Source organism: Physella acuta, unplaced genomic scaffold (assembly GCF_028476545.2).
Source record: "Physella acuta isolate Inbredline_101_S28 unplaced genomic scaffold, ASM2847654v3 ptg000395l, whole genome shotgun sequence".
Taxonomy (NCBI): Eukaryota; Metazoa; Mollusca; class Gastropoda; family Physidae; genus Physella; species Physella acuta.
The window spans coordinates 462-24091 of NW_026731914.1; the positions used below are offsets into that span (position 1 = coordinate 462).

At 35.8% G+C, this 23630-nt stretch overlaps 2 protein-coding genes across 3 annotated transcripts; both read left to right on the forward strand.

Moving 5' to 3' along the window:
- Positions 1–3114: 3114 nt before the first annotated feature.
- LOC131942212 (metalloendopeptidase OMA1, mitochondrial-like) lies at positions 3115–4290 on the forward strand. The gene has a single exon (XM_059301952.1). The coding sequence runs from the start codon at positions 3273–3275 to the stop codon at positions 4272–4274; it is 1002 nt and encodes a 333-aa protein (XP_059157935.1). The 5' UTR covers positions 3115–3272; the 3' UTR covers positions 4275–4290.
- A 7588-nt stretch (positions 4291–11878) lies between these two features.
- On the forward strand, positions 11879–23610 carry LOC131942219 (uncharacterized). Of its 2 annotated transcripts, none has more exons than XM_059301959.1 (23): positions 11879–11967; positions 12930–13007; positions 13295–13574; positions 13906–14063; positions 14322–14426; positions 14677–14787; positions 14883–15080; positions 15639–15736; positions 16444–16519; positions 16754–16828; positions 17142–17236; positions 17536–17686; positions 17819–17989; positions 18232–18353; positions 18728–18981; positions 19111–19238; positions 19712–20765; positions 21300–21399; positions 21561–21676; positions 21781–21871; positions 22210–22418; positions 22522–22657; positions 22806–23610. In XM_059301959.1, exons 2-23 carry the CDS (start codon positions 12942–12944, stop codon positions 22861–22863), a joined length of 3852 nt encoding a protein of 1283 aa, XP_059157942.1. In that variant the 5' UTR covers positions 11879–11967; positions 12930–12941; the 3' UTR covers positions 22864–23610. The 2 variants fall into 2 exon arrangements, with proteins under 2 accessions (XP_059157942.1, XP_059157943.1); XM_059301960.1 differs by having other exon boundaries at positions 22525–22657.
- Positions 23611–23630: the final 20 nt, after the last annotated feature.

The window sequence follows — 23630 nt, forward strand, 5'->3', positions numbered from 1 at the left end:
ACTCACGAACTTGAAGAAGACCCCTGGTGCATTGAAGTATAAATGGCGATTGGCTTAATTGCTTCGGCAAACATAAAATATTCTTTGAAAACATTCTGCAACTTTGTATATATAGATTTTTTTTAAAATAATCAAATAGGCCTTTTAATGTTTGTCAATTTAAAAAAAAAAATTAACTTTGAACTTGATTTATCTTTCTATTCCAAATGACAGCGGTTAATACGCTAATTTTTACATTTGTAAATTGTAGTTGATGTTATAATTTAAAACAAAAAAATCGAAACTAGATTTTATGTTTTAAAAACGCAGCTATCACAATTAGATATATAATATTGTTTAATATCCTACATTATGTTCAGTGTAATTGCTACTATAAAGCGCCATGATGGACGAGGAAATAAAAAAGAGTTTATTTCCGTTCATTTCTGTTTGCACATGTAGTGCAACTTTTAAGATGACGTTAATCTAGCGCAAATGGTTGTTTCATAATACATACGATTTTAAATCAAATTATCTTTCATAAAATTATTCCCTTTTGTAATGTGTATAATAGTAAGAAAAATTAGTAATTTATAATAAAAAACGTTTACTAATTATTAGTAAAGATATGCAATACATAACAATAGCGACCAAGGATTTTTTTTTATATTGCATAATATACAGATTTTTTTTTTTTAAATATAGATTCTGTTAGGTCAGAATTCCACAAACACCTATTCACTAGATAATTACAGGGTACACAGTAGGGATGGACAGTAGGTGACACGTTCAAAGGAGACTGACCGCTCGGACAGGACAATAGTAGTCTTTATACTGACCAGTAGCCAGGGTTGTTAGCGCCAGGGGGGATAATTTGTTAGGTCATGTTAGGTCACATGTTCTGAGCTCATTGTCCCGTGGGAACAGCTAGGGGGTTAAGACAGGGGTATAAATACAGGCAGGTTAGTTAGTCCTCTCTCTCTCTCTCTCTCGCACAAGCGCTCCCGACGTTAGCGGTTAGGGGAAGCCTCGCTCAGCAGTACAGGCATTCAGCAATTTAATAAACAACAATAAACTTCACTGTAGCTGACTCGGGTAGATTAATTAAATACCCCTAGACAACGACGGCCTTATTGGCTAGTGCCCGAGCCAGTGTCAGCAACGTATTCGGCCGGTGACTAAGCAACCGGACGGCAACATCGTAGTCCGGTCTGCAACAGATTCTTATTTTTTTTTTTCAAATTAACAGTGTTTGGCACGGTCTGGCTGCTTTGCCCAAAACTAATAAACCACGAATAATGTTATTAAAATAACCAAGGGAAGGAGAAACATTGTACGGTATCTTGCTATAACTAAGCTAAAGAATGTGATACGATGTTGTTGTTTTTTTGTGTGCATTAGACATGTAATTTACAGCGTCAGTTTCAGAGTTTCTTCCAGGCATCTCTTTTTTACCGCCCCAACCCGAACGAAATGAAATTTGTAAAATTTATATAGAAAATATATACTTTTAACAGTGTCCGCCCCCCCCCCCCCGAAGAAAGTCTACCCCCCCCCCCCCCCCCCCCCCCCGAAAATTTCAAGAGGCCCCCCCCCCCCCGGAGGAAAAAAGTCTGGAAGAAACACTGGTCAGTTTGCCTTGCCTAGTTCGCTTTTGTATTAGTTTTTAATATCGACTTGATAGGACTGATACAGATTATTATTACAATAGTAATATGCCTACCTCTTTCGGACATGTACTTACATTCGTGTAATTTTATTTTTAAACCTGGAAATGCAAATGTGTAATTAAACGGTGATTCAAGGAATTTTTTTTTTTAAAAAGGCCTGCACAATATAAATATAGATCTAGTTTTGAATATAGTTTCTATTTTAGATCATTTGTAAAAATTTCAATTGAAACGTTATTCCATATTTTGTCATCTGAGTAGACGAAGCTCCCTTTGGAAAATGTTTTTGATAATGGGCAATTCAAGTAGATACAGTGGCGTAGGCGGGGGGGGGGGGGGGGTTAGGGGGGTCATAACCCCCCCCATAGACCTCTCGGTATATATATATATAAAGTATGAGGGGGGTGCAAATCGAAAGTTTGGGGGGGGGGGTGCAAATCGAAAGTTTGAGGGGGGGTGCAAATCAAAAGTTTGTCCCCGGGTAAAAATTGGGAACCCCCCCCCCCCCCCCCCCTTGAGACGATCCAGGCTACGCCACTGAGTAGATATAAATTATAATAAACAAATGTATGTATTTCCGTAGTGAGATGCACATGCAAATGTTTTCTGTATAATTTGCATGTTGGAATCGATAGGCCTACACGATATTATGACTTGGACCAACAACTGAAACAGAATAACACAAAGAACCTAAATAAAATCTAATGTATCGTATCAAGCTAAAAAAAAATCCAACTGCGCACCAGAGGCCTGCTGTTGAATGCGTGTCTGAATGAAGGTATAAACTTCCGGAAATGTTTTAAAAATATGTGGGCTAGCTAGTAAAAACATGCACGTCTACCCTGTGTGTGTTTGAGTATATGCAAATGGGAATTCCAGCTCAAACATGGGTTGGAATGTGTACAAATCATTTGTATGTGTGACAAATTAATTTTGTCGCACATAATAAAATGGATACACGTTATTTACCACGTGAGGTGTTATTCAACACACCTCTGATGGCAGTTCTGCAGATTATGTTTAGTTTGTATGAGCCAACTGCATCTAGATCTATATGACCTCTTATGAATTATCTACTAGATTTTTAACCACTTTTAAGAACAATCGTTTAATAGATAAGTTAAAATAGACCTGCGGCTGAAATAGCAGATGTGTTTGCTGGCAAATTTTTAAAAAACATTTTGATCTTACCATCTTTATCAACAAGAATAGATAATCAATAAACAAAATATGATCTTTGAAACATCCGCCCACGAGTCAATCAGACAAAAAAAACCCATCATGGCTGAATGTAGAATTTTATCCTGTGATGTTGAAAGCTATTCAACCATGATCGTAGTGTTTCACATTTGTTCAAGACTTTGTACACTGCAAAAAAAATTTTTTTTACCAAGCTCACATTTGCCCATTACACAAGAAAATATCTGAATGTTATTCTGTTTCTTAATCTATGAAAATGATTGACCACAAAGAGTTACGGTCGTTACAACGAATACAACCGCCCCAGACCTCGCTGAAATAGCTGAATGTGACCTACGATAAAGATTCTTCTTCCTTCCCATCTACCCATTGAACACGTGAAGTGAACGATCGGCCGGCGCCTCAAAGATTTAACACAACAAAATGTATCAAGTCAACTTGTTCGTGATCAGCAAGCTGGTGACAATAATCTTAACGGCCGTCGCCGGGCGTCTAGCCCGAAACATCAACATAAGTTCAAAACCACGTGATCGAAAGCGTATCTATAGACAGCTGAAATTTTTCGGGTTTTATCCGGTGGTCATTGCTGTGTTTATTTTTATGATGTTTATTTTAATCCATCTGGAAAGAACCCCAATTACGGATAGACTAAGGTTTGTCGTATTTCAATACGAGAATTCAGACATTGGAGTTGGATCTGACATTGAAGTTTTAGAAAATGAATACAATGGCCATCTATTATCCCGAAACAAATCTGCTGTGTTGTCAGTCCGTAATGTAACTAATACTATTATTAAAGCAAACAAGGAACTGTCAGAACGAGGCAACTGGACTGTATACCTTGTGGAAGATAAGTCATGCAACGCTTACGTCATAAATGGCAGGTTCATAATTGTGTATGAAGGTCTACTGGCAGCTGTTGATTCCACAGATCAACTTGCTTTTGTTCTTGGCCACGAGATGGCGCATGTTGTCCTAAAGCACAGTTCAGAAAGCCACAGTGTGTTTTCTTTGATTGATATTATATTTTTACTTACTCTTTTCGTAATTTGGTGTTTATCTCCTAGTAAAATTCGAGCTTTTGTACTCTCGTTGATATGTGTAACGCTATTAAGTTTGTTAGTATTTCAACCTCACACCCGGTATTTAGAGAGTGAGGCAGATCAAGTCGGTCTAATGTTCGCTGTGAAGGCATGCTATGACTTTCGCGCAGGCGCCGCGTTATGGGAAAACATTGTAAGGTTACAAAACATCACCAACACTACTAGACATATACCTGATTTTTTTCTATCTCACCCAGCTGAGATCAAGAGAGCCGTTTATCTAAGCCTTTTAAAGGAACCTGCGAAATTATGGAGGAGTGAAAATAGACATTGCACGTCACTAGTAGAAACAGATGAACAAGAAGTCTGCCCAAAACCTTAAAATAAAATTCAAATTAAACTGCTCTGAATATCTGCAAATAACTTTTGTATGTCCCTTTATTTTACATGTTTGTTCATTTTTAAGTATAATTAGTTTCACTCGGTATATATATATATATATATATATATATATATATATATATATATATATATATATATATATATATATATATATATATATATATATATATATACACAAGTCCAAGCTGTTACATTCTAGCAGAAGTGGGTGACATTTCTTTCTGATGCTTTCACTCATGAGCTGCGGACAAATCTCGAGAAATCAAGTTAAATGGTATATGAGAAAAAAAGTATAACAATTCAGAAAATTACATAGTATAGAATCTAGGATAAAATTCATTTTCAATTTAAAAAAACTATTATTGTGTTGCACTCAACTGTTGTTTGTTGTTGTTGTTGAGAGATGCGGATTTAAAATACTTTCTGCTCAATGAAATATCTAAATATTCTCCCAAGTAGGCTAAACTCGTTTTTGAGGAAATTAAAAAAAAAACATTTTGACAAATCGTAAAAAAAAAGTGTTATGTTGGAAATATATTCAGAAAAAAAAAAAAAAACCTACAACAGCTGTGGGTATTTATAGGCTTTTATCTACCCTATAACGGATATTTTTCCAAACATTTTTCCGGGTTGGGACGACTGGTAAAAGTATATATTTTCTATAATAATTATATATTTTTTTCTATTTCATCATGGGGGTGGGTAGGGGTTGGAAGGGGTTGGGTAAGGAGATATCTAAAAGAAACTCTGACTTCGTGGTTTCCTATAATGATAGTCGTCGCAAGCTAGTTATATCCATTTGCAATCCGAATTGTGAAAGATGTGAACGTCATAAAATATCAGTGATCACATAAAATTTAAAATACAGGCATTTTATATATAGCCTATATATATATATATATATATATATATATATATATGTAACTAGGTGTAGTTACCAGAGACGATAACAACGCAATAGTGCAGGTGTTAGGCTGATAACGATCACAAAGCCGCTGCGCAGTTCACAGGCTGACGTAACAGTGCAGATGGCTTATTAATCGGACTGTATGACAGAAGCGGCGGAATTAACATTCTGATGCAACGATTAGAATCGATTACGATTACGATTACGATTACGATTACGAATCCGATTACGAATACGAAGGGATATATAGGAAGGCTGAGATCAGAGGGAGACAGAACGATGATCAGTGAGGATCAGTCAGTCAGTCAGTAGGGGAGTGGCAGTATCAAGTTGGTTATTGAACGGGTTAGCCGTATTGTGTTAAGAAGGACGATAGACATGTGCATTCAGTTATGTGAAGACTAGTGAGGACTGTTGGGGGTCAGTTGATTCAGACTATTATTGTGAAGCATTCCTTTTGATTCATTATATTATTGTGAAGCATTTCTTTGATTCATGTAATAAAAGGATCAATAGCGAACCTGCATCTTCGAGTATCTATACTGTGGTCGATGTTGTGAAGAATGAGTGGTTAGACTCGGTAACATTTGGCGTTGTCGAGCAGAACTCGTTAACATTTGGCACTACAGGCAAATAGTCTCGTTACATTTGGCGCTGCGGACAGGATGAATCCAATTAGACCAGCCGCTTTAAGCACCCATAGTCAACCTAGTTCATAACTGTGTTTAGTGTGTGTGTGAATTCGGACATTCAGGAACAGTGAAAATTGAGGAACGAGGAAAATTTTTTCATACACACACGGTAAGAAAGGTCTTTTTTTTATTTGAAGGAAATAAATAAAAGGGAAGACTGAAATCAGAATTGAGGAAATTGAAAAGAACAGAGATGAGACACCTTTCATTATCATTCTGGCTTGGTGTCACATGCTCTTTTGCTGCTGCAAGCATGTGGCTCAGTATACCCCTAGTTGTAGCACCAGCCACCCTGGGGACAGCTATGGGGCTGACCACCAGCATCCAGATAATTGGCATTGGTATCTCCAACTTGGTTGTGGGACAAATACTAGGCAAAGATGACAACCAAGATATAGATGGAACTCTTAGACACTGGAAATGTGTCATGATCTCCCTGTTGGGCAACACTATCTGCTGCATAGCTGCAACATTTTTCCTTAATGTGAATGACAGACGCAGGAGTGGTATTTTAAATATCAGAAAAGAACAAAAACTCCTGCTGGCCCAACAATCTGAGCCAGATAAAGATAGCCCAGAGATAGGCAACGGTGAGGATGACCCTTTGCCTCCAGAGGGACCAGGACAAAATTTGGACAAAAAGCCGATCCATATTGTGGTCCTGCCCAGTGAGTCCCACATCAACAAATTTTACGGGGACGGTGATCCAGCTTTAACCAACAGGTTCAGTGAAGAGGTCAAAGCGGCCTGGGCCTCGAGACACATGTCACCAGAGGAAGGATTAAGACTGCTGATGGGCAGTATAGGAGAGACGGTTAGGGCAGAGGTCAAATGCCACGATAAAACCATCCAATCAGATCCAGATAAGGTGCTGGATCTAATTATGGAGACCTTTGGGGAGAGACGGTCGGGATCGCAACTGCTAGCGGTGTTTGTAGGTATAAAGCAGAGACTGGCGGAGAGTGTGATGGAGTATTCACACCGAATGAACAGGGCCTTTGAAGCTGTAAAAGGCAAAATACCCGACATGGATGCGCGCCTGCTGAGGGACCATTTCATCGAGGGGCTGGCGACCCCTATGGCAAGAAGATATTTGAAAGAAGAGGTCTACAAAGACCCACAGTTGACCTTCCTTCAGGTCAGGAACTCAGCGATCCGCAGGTCCGAGGATGAGGACCAATCGAACTGTTCGGTAGACAAAGTCTCGGTGCCGGAACAGAAACAATCCCCACCCACAGGGACCGGCACGATGGAAACCATGATGGCCCGACTGTTGGCCCACCTGGATAAGGTTGGCCAACGATTGGAGAGGTTAGAAAGCAGGTCAACAGCTGAGAATCAGGGCAAAAACGGGACAAAACATGGTCAGGTTGGACAGCCGCGACCTGCTGGTCCATCGCTCCGGTGGACGGCTGACGGTCGACCAATCGGTTTGTCCTGCTCTCAACCCGGACATGTGGCACGGTACTGTCCGGTGAAACGATCGCCCTCTGTAAGGCAAGACAAGGCTACAGAGTGGCGAGGTTATGGCTTAAGAAACAAAATGGGACAAACAATGAAAGAGTCTCAAACAGGACTTGAAGAGAAATTATCAGATATGGAAAAAGAACTTCAAATTACACAAGGAAAATTAGATTTGAAGCGTTCTGAACTTCAGAATTGTGAAACTAAGCTAACAGATACTATAGCCTTGGTAGAAGAACTTAAGAATTCAAAAGACTTGTTAATAATAGAAAAAATGAACTGTGAAATGAACTTGGATGTTGAAAAGTTTCAAGTGAACAATTTGTTGGCAGAGAAAAATTATGATAAGAAAGAAATTGGTAAACTTAAGAATGAGATCTCAATGTTAACCATGAAACTGGATAGGGAAAGTTCATGCAAATTAAAAGCACAGGAGAAATGTTCATCTTTAAAGTGTCTGTTAGCTGAAGAAGAAAATAAAAACATGAGACAACAGAACAGTGTTGGCAAACTAGAAGAAATGATAGAAAAAGAAAGGCTATTGAATCGACAGTTAGAAAAGCAAGTATTAGAACTAATGAAAAAGGTTGAAAATAATACACTTCTTATAGCAGATGAAGAAAAAGAAGTAGAAGTCTTGCACATTTCTATTGAAGAAGTAGAGGTGATGCAAAACGGGCAGACTGTGGTGGAGCACATATCCACAGAGCCCCGTCATATGGACATTAGTGATTTTAATTGCCCTAATCACAAAGAGATAAGAAATGCCCAGAAAACGGATAGTGGCTTACAGCCGCTATTGAAATACGTCCAGGAACAAAAATTCCCAGGAAAAAGGGAAAGAGAACAATTTGGTCGGGAAACAAAGAAACTACTGAGTCAGTGGGACCGTCTCAGTATAAAGGATGGTGTTCTCATGCGGAGAATTCATGACCAAATTGATGGGACAATACACCAGGTGGTGGTGCCTGGACAATTACGAGAAGAAGTGCTAAGGTTGGCACATGACAGGGCAGGACACCAGGGTCAGGACAGGACGCACAAAATATTACGACGGCGGTGTTACTGGCCCAATATGGAAATGGAGGTCAAACGCCATTGTGAGGCTTGTGTTAGGTGTCAGCATGCGAAAATGCCAGTTGTCAAAATGAGACAGCCATCAGGACACTTACTGGCGACAAAACCACTAGAGATTGTGGCTATGGACTTTACGTCGTTGGAACAATCATCGGATGGGACGGAACATGTGTTGGTAATGACTGATGTATTCACCAAATGGACTGTGGCGGTGCCTACACGAGATCAGACTGCCAAAACAGTGGCAAAGGTCTTAATAGAACATTGGTTCATCAAATATGGCATACCAAGACAATTACACTCTGACCAAGGAAGGGCCTTTGAGTCAGAAGTAATTAACCAACTGTGCAGCCACTACGGGATCAACAAATCTAGAACAACCACATTTAATCCGAAAGGAAACGGACAGTGCGAGCGGTTCAACCGCAGCATGCATGATTTGCTGCGTACCCTAGAACCTGAACAGAAAAAACGTTGGCCTGATTTTCTCCCAGAGTTGGTATATCTATACAACTGCACCCCCCATGCCACAACCGGCTTTTCGCCACACATGTTGCTGTTCGGACGGGAGGCTCGACTCCCTCTTGACTTGTTCCTAGGGAAAAAGGAAAGTATGACTGGCTCATACACCGCACTGGAATATGTGAATGAACATATGAGACGAATTAGAGAAATGTACAGGGTAGTACAGGAAAGACTAGAACATGAAGCACGGCGAAGGGAACCGCCGGTACAGACAAAGGACCCGCCACTCAAACTGAACGACAGGGTATTACTGCGTAGCCACCCGTTAGGCAGAAACAAAATCCACGACCTCTGGGGACAGGAGATATGGCAAGTCGTGGAGATGCCTAAAGTAGCAGGTGGCCCCTTTAAGATAAGACCCATCGATCACACCAAACCGGATCGGTGGGCGAATATTGCTCAATTAAAGAAATATTGGCATAGTCAGGAAGAGCATTTACACACGAAGAAACCTAAGACAATTAGGGAACCGGAAATTACAACGGAAATTCACATACCCATCCCGGAACCATGTCACCATCAACAGCGCAACAGCGATACACAAGGGGAGGATACCGGCAACAAGGAGGATCCCGGTCCTCCCAGAAGCAGAGACACAGTAGAACATCAGATAAGTGGTCCGCGGAGAAGTTTGAGAAACAGAAAGAATACGAAATTTTTCGTCAGCAACCATCAATTCTTTCATGGTCGCGCTGGTATGAGAACAGACTGTTCAAAAAGTTATAAAAGTGAACTGGTGAAGGCACCAAACGAAAAAGGTGGATGTGAATTCTAGGACTACCTTGTGTCTGAGGACTATGATGTAGACACATTTGATATGTGAAATAGGGATAACTGTCAATCTTTTACGAGTGGGACGACATTGACAGTGAATGGAACAATAAATTTTTTTTACGATGGTGAGATTGACATTTAAGAGGTGCACCTACCAAGCGTTGTTTGTGGTTGAAAACACACAAAAAAAGGCGGCGGTGGATGTAACTAGGTGTAGTTACCAGAGACGATAACAACGCAATAGTGCAGGTGTTAGGCTGATAACGATCACAAAGCCGCTGCGCAGTTCACAGGCTGACGTAACAGTGCAGATGGCTTATTAATCGGACTGTATGACAGAAGCGGCGGAATTAACATTCTGATGCAACGATTAGAATCGATTACGATTACGATTACGATTACGATTACGAATCCGATTACGAATACGAAGGGATATATAGGAAGGCTGAGATCAGAGGGAGACAGAACGATGATCAGTGAGGATCAGTCAGTCAGTCAGTAGGGGAGTGGCAGTATCAAGTTGGTTATTGAACGGGTTAGCCGTATTGTGTTAAGAAGGACGATAGACATGTGCATTCAGTTATGTGAAGACTAGTGAGGACTGTTGGGGGTCAGTTGATTCAGACTATTATTGTGAAGCATTCCTTTTGATTCATTATATTATTGTGAAGCATTTCTTTGATTCATGTAATAAAAGGATCAATAGCGAACCTGCATCTTCGAGTATCTATACTGTGGTCGATGTTGTGAAGAATGAGTGGTTAGACTCGGTAACATTTGGCGTTGTCGAGCAGAACTCGTTAACATTTGGCACTACAGGCAAATAGTCTCGTTACATATATATATATATATATATATATATATATATATATATATATATATATATATATATATATATAACAAGAAGTCTGCCCAACAAATATATATATATATATATATATCCTGCATAACTAGACAAGCATTGAATCCAAGGAAAATTTGAGAAATACCTGGAGACGTGACCTAGAATTAAAAAAAAACACCTAGAGACAGAAGAATCAGTGGCGTCGCTAGGTCGGGTGTCACACGGAGCGGCACCTCATGGTGTCATCCCCCATTTTTCTGTAAATTTTGCAGGTGGTGCCCCCCCCCCCCCCCCCCCCCCCCACACACACACAAGGAAAAGATGTAAAGTGTTCACAATTAATACTAACGACGTTTATCTATCGTAGGTTGTTAATACAGCTAGATAAGCATTGTTTTCTTTATAGTTTGCATGTTTACGTCATGGTGTCCCCCCCCCCCCCCCTTTTCGGGATCGTCATTATGTACTTTAAATATTTTATACTCTAATTAACCATTCATTGTATTGCCAAAAACATATTTATTCTAGATATATTACAATCATTTTGTCTTGGTGTTACCCCCCCCCCCGAATGGCGTCACGGGGTGCAGTCCGTACCCCTCTCCCCCGCCTCGCGACGCCTCTGAGTAGAATTCAGAGTATTTTCAGGCACATCTTCGACTGAGGGGCACAGACCCCCCCCCCCCCTCCGAATGAAATAGAATTTATATTAGTCCAGAATTTTTTAAGTGCTCCATCCCCAGAAAAATGTCTAAAAGAAACACTGGTTGGAGTAACTAACGCTCAATGAGGATGCCTTGGAAGCTTTCGTCGTCGGCCCATATATATATATATATATATATATATATATATATATATATATATATATATATATATATATAGAGAGAGAGAGAGAGAGAGAGAGAGAGAGAGAGAGAGAGAGAGGGAGAGAGAGAGAGAGAGGGAGAGAGGGAGATAAGCAAATCGTTTTCTTATTGCACTGTTCTGAATGATAATACAAACCACTACCTTACGAAGTGTTTTCGACTGTGTTTATTGATATAACTTAAGTATTCGTTATTTAGACCGGGTAAACCCCTTAACTTTAAAATAATGATTTAGATAAGAGAGTAGTATTTACTTTTAAATTTCAAGTAAAATTAAAACTAAATTCTAGTTTAGGAAACTATTTGAAATATTATGCATACCCATTTTATGTAGAATCCACATATAAATAAATAAATAAATAATTTATTCCATATCAACAAATATTAGGTTCATGGGCAAGTCAAATGCTTTTCTATTCCATGTTTTGTATCCAATCAAAATAGAGCGTGGTGATTTTAAAGAAAATGGCCGATTGATACTAAACAATAAGACAAATGCTAAATCTACTTGTTTACAAACTTTTGTATGTTATTATATTAGATTTTGTAATATGTAATTATTACAACTTATTTATTGGAACCCTCTGATGATTATAGATACCGTTGTCCGATAATGGAATCTTCTTTAAAAAAAGGGTGTTGGGTTGTTAATGTTATTGTAATCTCGACTGTCACTAATTTTAAATTTACTAAATTTACTCAATTTAGTTACTAACTAAATTGAGTAAATTTAGTAAATAACTAATATACCATTTAACTAATAGTTAGGGCTTAGGGAGGCTTAGGCCTATTTTATGGCCTATACTTTAGGCCCTATTTAATTTATTTAGAAATCTAGATTCTAATTTTAATCCAATTTTGAACAAAATCATTAAAATAAAATTAGTTAAGCCTAGATTCTAGATCTAGATAGATCTTGACTCTTGTTTAGAAATTTTTTAGGGTTAGGCGTATGCCGTATGGTAGGACCAGGGTTGCCGACTAAGTGGAGACGATGGGGAGAAAAATCTTCAGAGTAGTCACTTCGATTTATTTAATTAACTAGGCCTACTACCAGTAACCTAACACCCCTTTTTTAAAGAAGATTCCATTATCGGACACCGGTGCGGTAGATCTATATAAACATTCTCCCGAACTCTCACAATAACAAAATCATAAGTACTGAATCTTCTATTAGTAACATCCCAGCTATCATTAGAATTTCATACACAGTTATCACAGTACTAATGAGTAATATTTAGGCAGTGAGATATTCGCAGACAGAATCTGAGAATATTCTGAATTTTTTAGGCCTAATTCTTCTAATAAACTTTTTTTTACAGAGAGCAAGATTTACCCTACTATTAGTAAACAAACATTCATCCTAAACTAAACAAAATGTAAATCTTAATTAATAGTTTAGGCATATAGATCTACTATGCATATTTTCAATTTATTTAGAATGAAAATTTAATTGAAACTTTAGATATCGGGATTGTTTTTTCAGTGTTGTTCAACAATGTATCCAGTGAATAATTCATCACCAAAACATCAGATCCAAGTACCAGAGAATGGGAATGTTAAGGTTCCTACATTAGATTTCTTTTAGCAATGTATAATAATTAACCTAATGGTAACAAATCATGAAACTTAGCCTAACTGAATGCAATAGGCCTAATTAATTGCCATTTCGCATATTACAATTTACCATAACCCTTGCCTGATAACCCATGGTTTGGGTAGAACATATGGATAAATTACCTAGTATTTTACTTATGTTGGCTATTAATTGAATTTTTAAAAGGTGGTTTTATTCAAGTTGTATTTGCTTATAGATAGTGTCATTTAAAAAATTTTTAAAATTCATCACAGGTTGTTATTCGTATTCGTCCCTTGAATGAAACAGAAACAAGTGAAAAACATCAAACTGTCACTGAAGCAATCAGCGATCACATGCTTGTCTTTGATCCCAAAATTCAAAATGCTCCAGGATTCTTGAAAACTAATCAACGTGACATCAACCGCAGAAGATTTAAAGATCTTAAATATGCATTTGACTATGTTTTTGGGCCTGCGGCATCGAACAAAGCTGTCTTTGAGCAAACGACAAAGGGCATTGTAAATGGAGTACTCAATGGCTACAACTGTAGTGGTAAATACTACTTGAACAATTATTTGTTTTTAAAACATTTAATACTAAATACTTTAAAAAGTTATTTTTAAACATCTGCTGAATTTTATTTCTAGAATCATATTATTTTATTAAATAGAAATAAAAAATAATTTATTTATAATTTGTTTGAACTAAAGAATGTATCACTTAACTTCAGCTGTTGTTAGTGTAATTTGAATGAACAAATAAGTTTGAGAATCATTGATCTCAGTATATCAATGTCTTTTTGACTTTCTTTCTGATCACACACACATTTTAAGCTTAATATTTGAATTTAGTCCTCCTGCAAGTGTTGTTTAAATCTTCACAGTGTTTGCTTATGGTGCTACGGGTGCTGGAAAAACCCACACCATGCTGGGCAATGAACGTGAGCCTGGTGTTATTTATCATACTATGATTGATTTGTATAAGAAGATCAATGAGCAAAAGGAGGAAAAAATGTTCGATGTAGCTGTATCTTATTCCGAGGTAAATTACACAAAATTGGACACTAATTAGTCCTTTATATAATGATATAAAAAATAACACTCTAAGTATTGGATGTTTATTACTTTTAATTTATTTATGTTAATGGAATTTTGTTTCTTTAATAATTTAATACTATTTGATTAGTGTATGTGTCTGTTTTCTGAATAAAACAACTAATGGTTACAACATTGTCAAATGATACAAATAGTTTATTTATATATTACTTATCAACAACATTAATCTTTCATTTGCTTACAGGTTTATAATGAGCAAGTAAGAGACTTGCTAATGCCACGTGGTAATCTCCCTATCAGAGAAGACAAAAATGTTGGTGTTATCATTGCAGGACTCTCCCTACATAAGGTAAAATAATAATTGTCAAAGTTATAAAAGAATATAAACACATTATTTGCAGACTAGTTATAGTTACAGATTTTAATATAACTTTAAGAAGAAAATATAATTATACAGTATTTGATTTCAGACTAACTATTGAAATATTCATAATTAGGTCTAAAAAATTACAATTATGCTTTTTATAAGTAATGTATTATTAGTTTTAAAATTTGTTTAGGACTTTGAAAATAATAATGTTAACTATATTTATTTTTAGCCTAAGACTGCTGAAGAGCTTCTACATATGCTGCAATTTGGCAACAAGAATCGAACACAACACCCAACAGATGCCAATGCAGAGTCATCACGATCTCATGCAGTATTTCAGGTTGTGACATTGTGTCTAAGCAAGCTAAACCTAGAAGTTATTGTAGTTCTGTTTGTGAATAAAGAATATATTTTTGTTCAAAAATTTATTTGCAGGTTTTTGTGAATCAAAGAGAAAAATCAGCTAATGCAGCAACAGAGCTTAAAATGGCTAAAATGTGCCTTGTGGATCTGGCTGGATCAGAAAGAGCTAACCACACAACCAATAGAGGGGATAGATTTAGAGAAGGGGCCAACATCAACAGATCATTATTGGCTCTTGGCAATGTCATTAATGCATTGGCTGATAATAAGGTTGCTAAAGCTTTCCATATATTGTTTCTGATACAATTTTTTTGTTTAAAAACATTTATCTTTTAGGATAGGTATTGCCCAAAAGAAAAATTTCTTTATCAACATAGGAGCCCAATATTATAGGAGCCCATTACTATGCAAGAATACCAAATATAGTTCAAAATTTTAGTGACCTTGAAATAAACTTGAAAATGGCTACTGTTACCTTATTTAGTAACATATTTTCCATGTTTCTGATGGGATCTGAACTGTTGTTAAAAAGACTTTTTGTATAACATGTTTGAAATCAGTGAAGCTAGTTTGTGAATATTTGTAAGGTAGATGCTCTTGTAAGAGTTAATGTTTAACTTAAGATATAGATAGATTTATTTATTATTTAATATATTTTCAAAATTCATAGATATGAAGATGTTAAAGTAATATACAGACTGTAATATGATATGTAGAAACTATTTATAAATAAAGTTTAATGATGCTTCTAAATTACCAGGAAATTAGCAAAAGATGCGGATTTATAACTGGTAATGAATAACTAACTTTGAATAATTAATTTTGCAGTTTAAGGGTCACATTCCATATAGAGACAGCAAACTGACAAGACTGTTGAAAGATTCATTAGGAGGCAATTGTCAAACAGTGATGATAGCTGCTGTCAGGTGAAGTGGTTTTTATATTATTTGACAAGCTGACGTATCATGTGCCGCTATTTAGTTGTTTTATTTTCTACTTTTCAGTAATTCATAATTTGTAAATTCGACAGTACCAATGCTGCCACTCAAAATATTTGCTTTAAAATACTATCAGTAGGTCGTTAAGGACGATACACCCCACCCCCCAAACCCTCCTATCCCCCAACCCCTACCCTACACCCCCCCCCCCGTGAAAGCAGCCTCCTCTTAGTTACCTCCCCTAAGTTTAAAATCGTTTCAAACTAAATTATCTGCCCCTAATAGCCGTCACTAAACCCGGCTCTACGATTGTAAACATTTAGCGTGAACCACAGCTCACCAGACCATGTGGGGGTGGTAGGAATATGCCTAGAGAGGAAGAGAGGGGGTTGCTAGGCGAGCTTACATCTTGGTGTTTTCTATGGTCTCCATGAAGAGAATTATATATATAGATTACTGACTGTTAAAAATTGATACTATTTTATTTACTTGATAATTATTACCTACTGCTATTTCAAATAATACTTATTTTGTTGCATAATCTATGACAGAATTTATTTCAGTTTGTAAAGGTGTTTTGACTTTATTCAATTCGTTTAGATTAATTTTCATTGAGATGATTAATAATAAATGTAAACATTGTTTCATGTAGCAAATAAAAATAACTTAATAATGTTTTACTTTCATATTTTCAGTCCATCAAGTAAATCATTTGAAGACACTTACAATACTCTTAGATATGCTGACAGGGCCAAACATATTCGTGCAGATGTAAGTATACAAGTTTTTGTGTGTGTCATTTTTAATTAAATTAAATAACAAGCACCCAAGAGAATTTAATAAGTGCATTATAATTTTGGTGAGTATTGATAGTATGTCGGATAGGTAAATTAAGGTTTCAATTATGTGATCGCTGCTAAAAATGGATAACTCAAGTATTGTTTTACAAACTATATTAGTTGATAGATACTTCATATTATACTATTTATAAACGTTTAATTTCAGCTTAAAAAGAATGTGATAAATGTGGATTTCCACATAGCTAACTACAAAAAATACGTTCAAGAACTTGAAAAGGAGGTAGGTGTATTTCCCCTACATTGTCATCATTCTACTGTTTGATTATTATGTATTACATGCATTTTTGTACAATAAAATATTTAAAAATGGTAGTGCTGAAATCTCAATAAATAAATTTGAAGTGACCATTGGTATAACCTTTAGTAAAAAAACAATAGTTATAAGGGATGTAACTTTGTCATATTAGCGTTTATATTATAATATACATCTTATTCACACCTGGTGAATTAAATGCTCCAATACATCAGTGTTTTATAACAAATTATATAAATAAATATATGTATAATTTCATTGTTATGATGTTACTTTTTAGAATCAAGAGTTAAGGAAAACCAAACAGAAACTTATGGAGACTATAGAAAATGGAGACTCTGTAAAAGCTCCTGTCATATCGCCAATTATGAGACAGTAAGCTGTTTATATATTTTCATGTATTTTATAGTAAAAAAAAATTAGTTGAAATATAGCAATGACTTAAGAATAAGAGTGTATATTTTTTTACTTCATTTCTAATATGTATAAATTAACGTTTATGCTGAAAAAGTTTAATTGTTGTAACTGTTAATTTAAAAAAAAATTATGTAAAATTTAAATTTGTTTTATATTAAAGAAGCCATATAAAGATTACTGATTTACCTACAGATATTTTTCCATAACATTCATAATAAAATTAAAAAAAATAAAAAACCTAATTATAACTTTCATAGATTTCAGGAAAGACTTAAGGACTTGTTTAAGACCAGAAAAGAAATAAGAAAAACTCAAATGGAATCGGAAGGAGCTAAACGTGAACTGAAATGGAAAGTTATCCGTAAAGAACAGGCTATAAAGAGGGTCGGAATGTTAACAGCATCACAGGCAAGTATTATATTTTTATTAGCTTAGTAAAGACAATATTATTGAATAGAAATAATATGACAATTGAAAAAAAATGTATTTGTAGTTTTTGTAATGTTGAACTAAATCACGATTTTTAAAAATGGTTCACAGAGTGTAATAAGCAAACACAACCGTGTAATTGATAGAATGAAGAAGAGGATAGCAAAAGAGGAGCAGACTCTCGCTGAATCTGCCCACACCATCCAAGATCATGATTCATGTATTTACAGCACATACTCTTCCATAGTCTCCACATTATCTGAGGGGAAGCAACTACCAGAGGTAAGATGCCAAAACCTGACCTTTACAGCAATGTCATTTTGTACTTCTATTTAGCAGTGTACTTGCAATGCTTAATTTAAAAAAAAATATGATTGAAGTATTGAGGCCAAATTGCACTTTATTTGAAAAGCTAGTGATTTTATTTTTTACTATAACTTTTTTTTTAAACAATCTCATGTTCAAAAATAAAAACTTTACACATTATGTAAATATATCATATTGACCAGTTTACATGTTTTTAGTTGCTTGACCTGAATGTCAGGGTACACACAGTGGAATCTAATCTGTATGACAGTCACATGTATCTGGCATTTGTCAAGAAAATGGCCAGAGCACAAGAAAGACAAGCTTCAGTGAATGAAAAGTCAGTTTTTATTTTGCTTAATGATAGCAATTTTTGGTTTTGGTTTCTTATAAAGAAAATATTTTATTATATTTCTAAACATGTTGAACGTTTGTTGAGTTTTAGTAGTTTAAAATGAATATTATTCATATATTCAATGGGTATAAATCACTTTGCTAGAAATGGTTTTTAAACAAAAGCTGTAGCGTTTATTGTTAACTTTATTCTTTTTCTGTAAGATTAACATTCAACGCTTTGTGTTCTTAATGCACCAAAATTTAAATGTTGAGCCACTCCTGCAAATTATGTTAGCCTTTCCTCGTAAAATCTAAACTTGTAGATTTTTAATATTCATGTTTTAACCCATTAAAAATGCAACTGTGTTTTCTTGACAGGCTGATTTCCTCTTTGATTCAACTGGTGAAAAAGCAGCATGATGTCTTGCACAGCCAGGATTTATTGAATCAGGAACTCCAGAACAAATATGAGCAGTGCTGCTATTTAGTGGAAGAGCGTGGAGTGGCATGGGACAGTCCTGGTTCACCTCAAGATGGTGGCGGGGGAAACAACAAAACTGGAAAAGATGAAGAGGAAGAAATGTGTATCAGTGAAATAATCGATATACAGATTCCTAAACTCCATGTCCAAGGTATTTAGAGAAACGGCTCACATTAAAGAACTTTGCAATGAATTGCATCTAAAATCTTGTTTTCTCTTAGTTTTTTTTTTTTTTTTTTTTTGGTTTTAAGATTCTGATATTTTGTTATTTGTATTCTAGCTTTGCGTCTAGACTCTGTACATCAAAAACCCAAAGCTGACACTCTCCCACAGATTAGGCAGCAGCCACAAAGAATCTTGAAGCCAATGTCTGCTGTTAAACCTGCAACACGATGCCAGATTGGGCCCGTAAGTCTTAGGGGATGTTAAATTAGGTTTCATTTATATCAATAATGATAATACATTTATATTTCCACGTAAATGTTTACTTAATTCAAAGACTGTTATTTTTTGTTGTTAATATTATACACTTTATTTTATTATGTGCATTAACTTTAAATTTTGCTTAATATTTACATTTGGACTTGCTTACTTAATATACTCAGTGGTGGGAAAACTTGATGGAAAAACCATGAGAATCCATCCATGATTTATAATTTGTTGGATATAATATATGCTCAAGGTGTAGCTCTCTTCTGTTTGGGGTGAGAAAGATCTTCCATAAAGCAAGCTGCATTTTAGGATAGTCCTGCACTTAACTGCACCAACAGGAATGTACATCATTTGAGAGTAAGAACAAAGCAAGTAGAAAAATGTCAAGTTTTGATTAATGAGTTGTTATTCTTAATATTAATTTGTGGACTTTGAATTCTATCCTTCAGGGGTTGGGGAATAATGACAGAAATGTGAAAGGTGTGCATGGCTCGGAGGAAATTGCAACAGGTAGTAATCAACAGACAACTAAAACCCCTGAGATGGAAACAAAACAGTCAGTTAAAAATTGTGACTTAAACCCAGTAGAAGCTTTGAACAATTCCCTTGAAAAATGCCCAAAAAGGTTAGGACAGTGTGGTAACATGAATTCAGGCAGCCCCCATGGTACACCCTCGGCCTCAGTTACAACCATCAGCTTTGGAGACAGCACTCTTGTTCCCACGGAGTCTGTGAATGGACCTAAACCTCCACAGGCTGCTGCAAATGACCAGAAACCTAGTCTGCTTCCACAAAACACAGAGCATGACAAAGCCCCTGTGATCAAATCAGCGCAGGTGGCGGACGGCAAGGTTGCGCCTGATCCCAAACCGTACCACGAAACACCTTCGCAGACTTCCAGCACTGACCATCTCAATGACACTTTCCAGGTGTTGAAACCTGCTCTACCTAATACTCCCTGCATTGACAGCTCCCTGAAATTAAACATTCCTGATGCTGCTAAACCTTCACCTGCAACACCACACCTGAGGCAAACTACAGAGCCCAACAGGCCTAGACACCTGGAGAAGATAATCAAAGCTGACACTCAGAGTGATGACATTTCCAACAGGTCCTCTGTCTTCAAAGGTGAAGGCGTTGTCAAAGTTGCCCCTGCTTTACGTTTCCCTCCCAAGTCATTAAACTCCACCTTCTCCTCGTCCAGAGGAACTGAGAAAGATGACAAGCAGCAGCCCAACAATCGACGCATTTCCTCCGAGTTTTCTAGACAAAACAAACTAAAATCATCTTCAGCGGGCAGTGCCCGTCCCATCAGTGTGTCACCTGTGAGTTCAAGTAAACATTCACCAACCAACAGTAGCAAGTCGGCAGCCCCAGCCAACAGTAATGTTTCCAACCCATTGAAGAGTGGCAACTTGACTGAGGTACAAGGCAGCAGAGAGAAAACCAGGCCTGTGTCTGCCTGTTGTATGAATGCAAATAATGTCCACTCCCTGAGCACAAGTAAGTTGAATAGTTTTGTTCTTCTATTATTTCTACCATTTTTTTAAAATACTAAACTGTTCTTAAAACAATAGAAGGACAATACTAAGTGTTTTTTATGCTTGTATTGCTGTCCAAAGTTGCATACAGGCAATAAATAAAACATGAATATTTAGCTAATATACAAAAAATAATGTTTCAGTTGCTTTTTTCTGTGGGTATTGCTGTTATTGCAGGAGCAATACTAGCAAAAAAACATTGCTTCGGAATAAAGTGATGGCTTTATTACAAATACAGAAATATTTTTACATGGGTTTCTATGGTATTGAAAGAGACTTTGAAGGTGCAGTGGACACACTCAAGGGCTGCATATGATTTAGCAAACCATTTTACCTCATAAGTAAAATGTACACCTTAAATTTTAATAGCTTTATAATTATATATAATGCATGATACAATTTATTGAATTTACTCATAAAAAGACCTTGTCTTTAATAATGTAAGTAGAACAATTTTACTAAAATTTAGTAACTCAAAGTAAAATGTTATACCCAGGCCCAAAAACATACGCAGATGTTGTCAAGTCACCTGTGGTTGGCCAGTCCAAAAATAGCTTATCACCACAGCTATCAGCTACTGTTCTATCAAAAAACTGGTGAATAGTTTTGAAATTACTTTGGTTTTATAATTTTTATTTTACTTTTAAAATTAATGAGGTAATTTTAATTAAAATATTTTATTACAACTAAATGCTGACACATCATATATTACAAGATGCTTTTTACACTGTGTTACTAACGATTACTTTGTCGTTAGGGTTGGGGAGCCAATGGAGGGAGTGTTGAGAACGGAGGCACTTAATCCTAACATTGAAAATCTCTCATCTACTCTGAAAATGAAAAACACACTCAAAATGGAACCTGTTTCATCTAGTAAGTTTAAATTTGTTCTCCACATATTCTTGTACGTTTAAAAAAAAATTTATTTCGGTAAAAATGACATACTTATTTTGTGTATCTGCATTTTGTTTTAACAGAACCAGGGGGAGACGCCTTAGATATCAGACAGCCATTAAAGCTCATTGATACCAATGCACTTCAAATTGTTCTTCCAAAATATAATAACAGGTAAGTAAATTCAATTATGTTTTGGAAGGTAATCTATTTTTAACATTTAATGACCTGAAAACGTTTTATTGATGCATTGCTAGTTATTGTAACTATTTGCTAAAGTTGAGGTTATAGATATGAACATTGGTAGAGATATTTTAAAATTTATTTTGGTCCATCTAGTTCCATTTTTGGAAAGCAGTCATTTATGAAATTGTTAATCCATCAAAACCAAGGAAACAAATCCAACTATTTGTTATATAGAACACATGATTCATTATCTAACACTAAACTAATGCAATTTTAATTACTTACAAATGATAAAAAGACCTATGAGTTTACACTCACATTCACAGTGACAAAGATTTTGGATACTGTGTTGGTTCCAGCAGTTATGAAAATAATTCCACAAAAACACAGCTCAAAGCACGGCCCACCAGTGCTAAGGAGAGAAGGCAGAAGAGAGCATTGTCATCAAATCCATACAGCATTCACCACAGAAAGACCAAACCCATCAGTCTGTTGGATTTACCTAAAGAAATAATTCCATCTGATTCCGTTGAAGGTAGTTTTCTTCTTTTTTTTGCCATCTAAACTTTAAATCTGCAATAATATTTTTATCTTTTGTCATTACCAAGATGTTTTCAAATTGTTTTGTTTTCTTCAAGGAGAAAAGCGACCAGGTTACATGTTACCAACATTTGCTAGAGCTCAAAAAATGTTGGGCATCTGTGTGGACAGACCTGCTCACAGAGAAGCAAACAACCCTCTGTCACGTAGGACACTTACTAATCGACAGCCCTTGTAAGTTTTTGTCTATTAAAGCAACATAATTCTTAATAGCACTGGTGTGTTTTCAACCATTTTTTTTTTAGCTTAGTATTAGTAGTTTAGTTCTTCTGTAATGATTTTTATGTGTTGTAAATAATATTTTGTAAACATTCTTTTACAGCACATTGGCATGGAATAAAATAACAAGCAATACATCAGAAGTTAGTTGGAAATGCTGATGAGAAAATATATTTCAAGCTAATTTATATTTTAAATTTTGTTTCCTGTTGATTTTAAAAATAATTTTATTTTTAAATGTTTATATACTATATATACACATTTTAGCCCATTAGCAAAACAATAATTGCAACTGGGGTGTGCAATTTGATTCTCCTACTGTAAATACAGGCTTTTATTATTCCTGCAGTAATTTAACTACTATGTAGTTTTTAAAAGTTACCTTGATGCTTTGATCTATGGTGCTATTGTACATAGAAGTGGCATGTTAAAATTACAAAATTTTTGAGATATGTGCCTTAAATGTAAGTACGCCTACCTGAAAATTTAAGTTTAATCGTTAACCTACAGATTCATATTACTATGGTGGTAATTTAATATTGCAAGCTTTAAATACTTTCTTGTTGAAATTTCTTACAAATTAGTCTGATCTTAGATGGATCACCTATTGTTATAAAAGCTGTTTTTATCTTAGTAGGAAGAATACTGTATTTTAACATCAGTTTGTACACTCAAAAATTTGGTTTGTTTATAGAAACTAGTTTATGAATGTCTCCTTGGTATACTGGGTTAGTGTCTGTTTATTGGTATTGATTACAAAGATGTTTTATTAGCCTGGCAGGCAGAGAAATTAGTACAGATTGAAAGGTAGCAATAAGCAGAGACTGCCCCATACTGTGTTTTGTATATTGATTTATTTTTATTGACCTAACTTGACTAACATTTTATAAAACAAGTTGACTGGTAAAACTGGGCTCTTGCCCATGAA

Bases quoted from the DNA above. Each gene is read 5' to 3' on its own strand.
- LOC131942212 (XM_059301952.1), top strand. From the start codon at position 3,273: ATGTATCAAGTCAACTTGTTCGTGATCAGCAAGCTGGTGACAATAATC.
- LOC131942219 (XM_059301959.1), top strand. From the start codon at position 12,942: ATGTATCCAGTGAATAATTCATCACCAAAACATCAGATCCAAGTACCA. The intron at 14,064-14,321 runs GTAAATTACACA...ATTTGCTTACAG, and splicing joins TAGCTGTATCTTATTCCGAG to GTTTATAATGAGCAAGTAAG. The intron at 17,237-17,535 runs GTAAGCTGTTTA...TAACTTTCATAG, and splicing joins ATATCGCCAATTATGAGACA to ATTTCAGGAAAGACTTAAGG.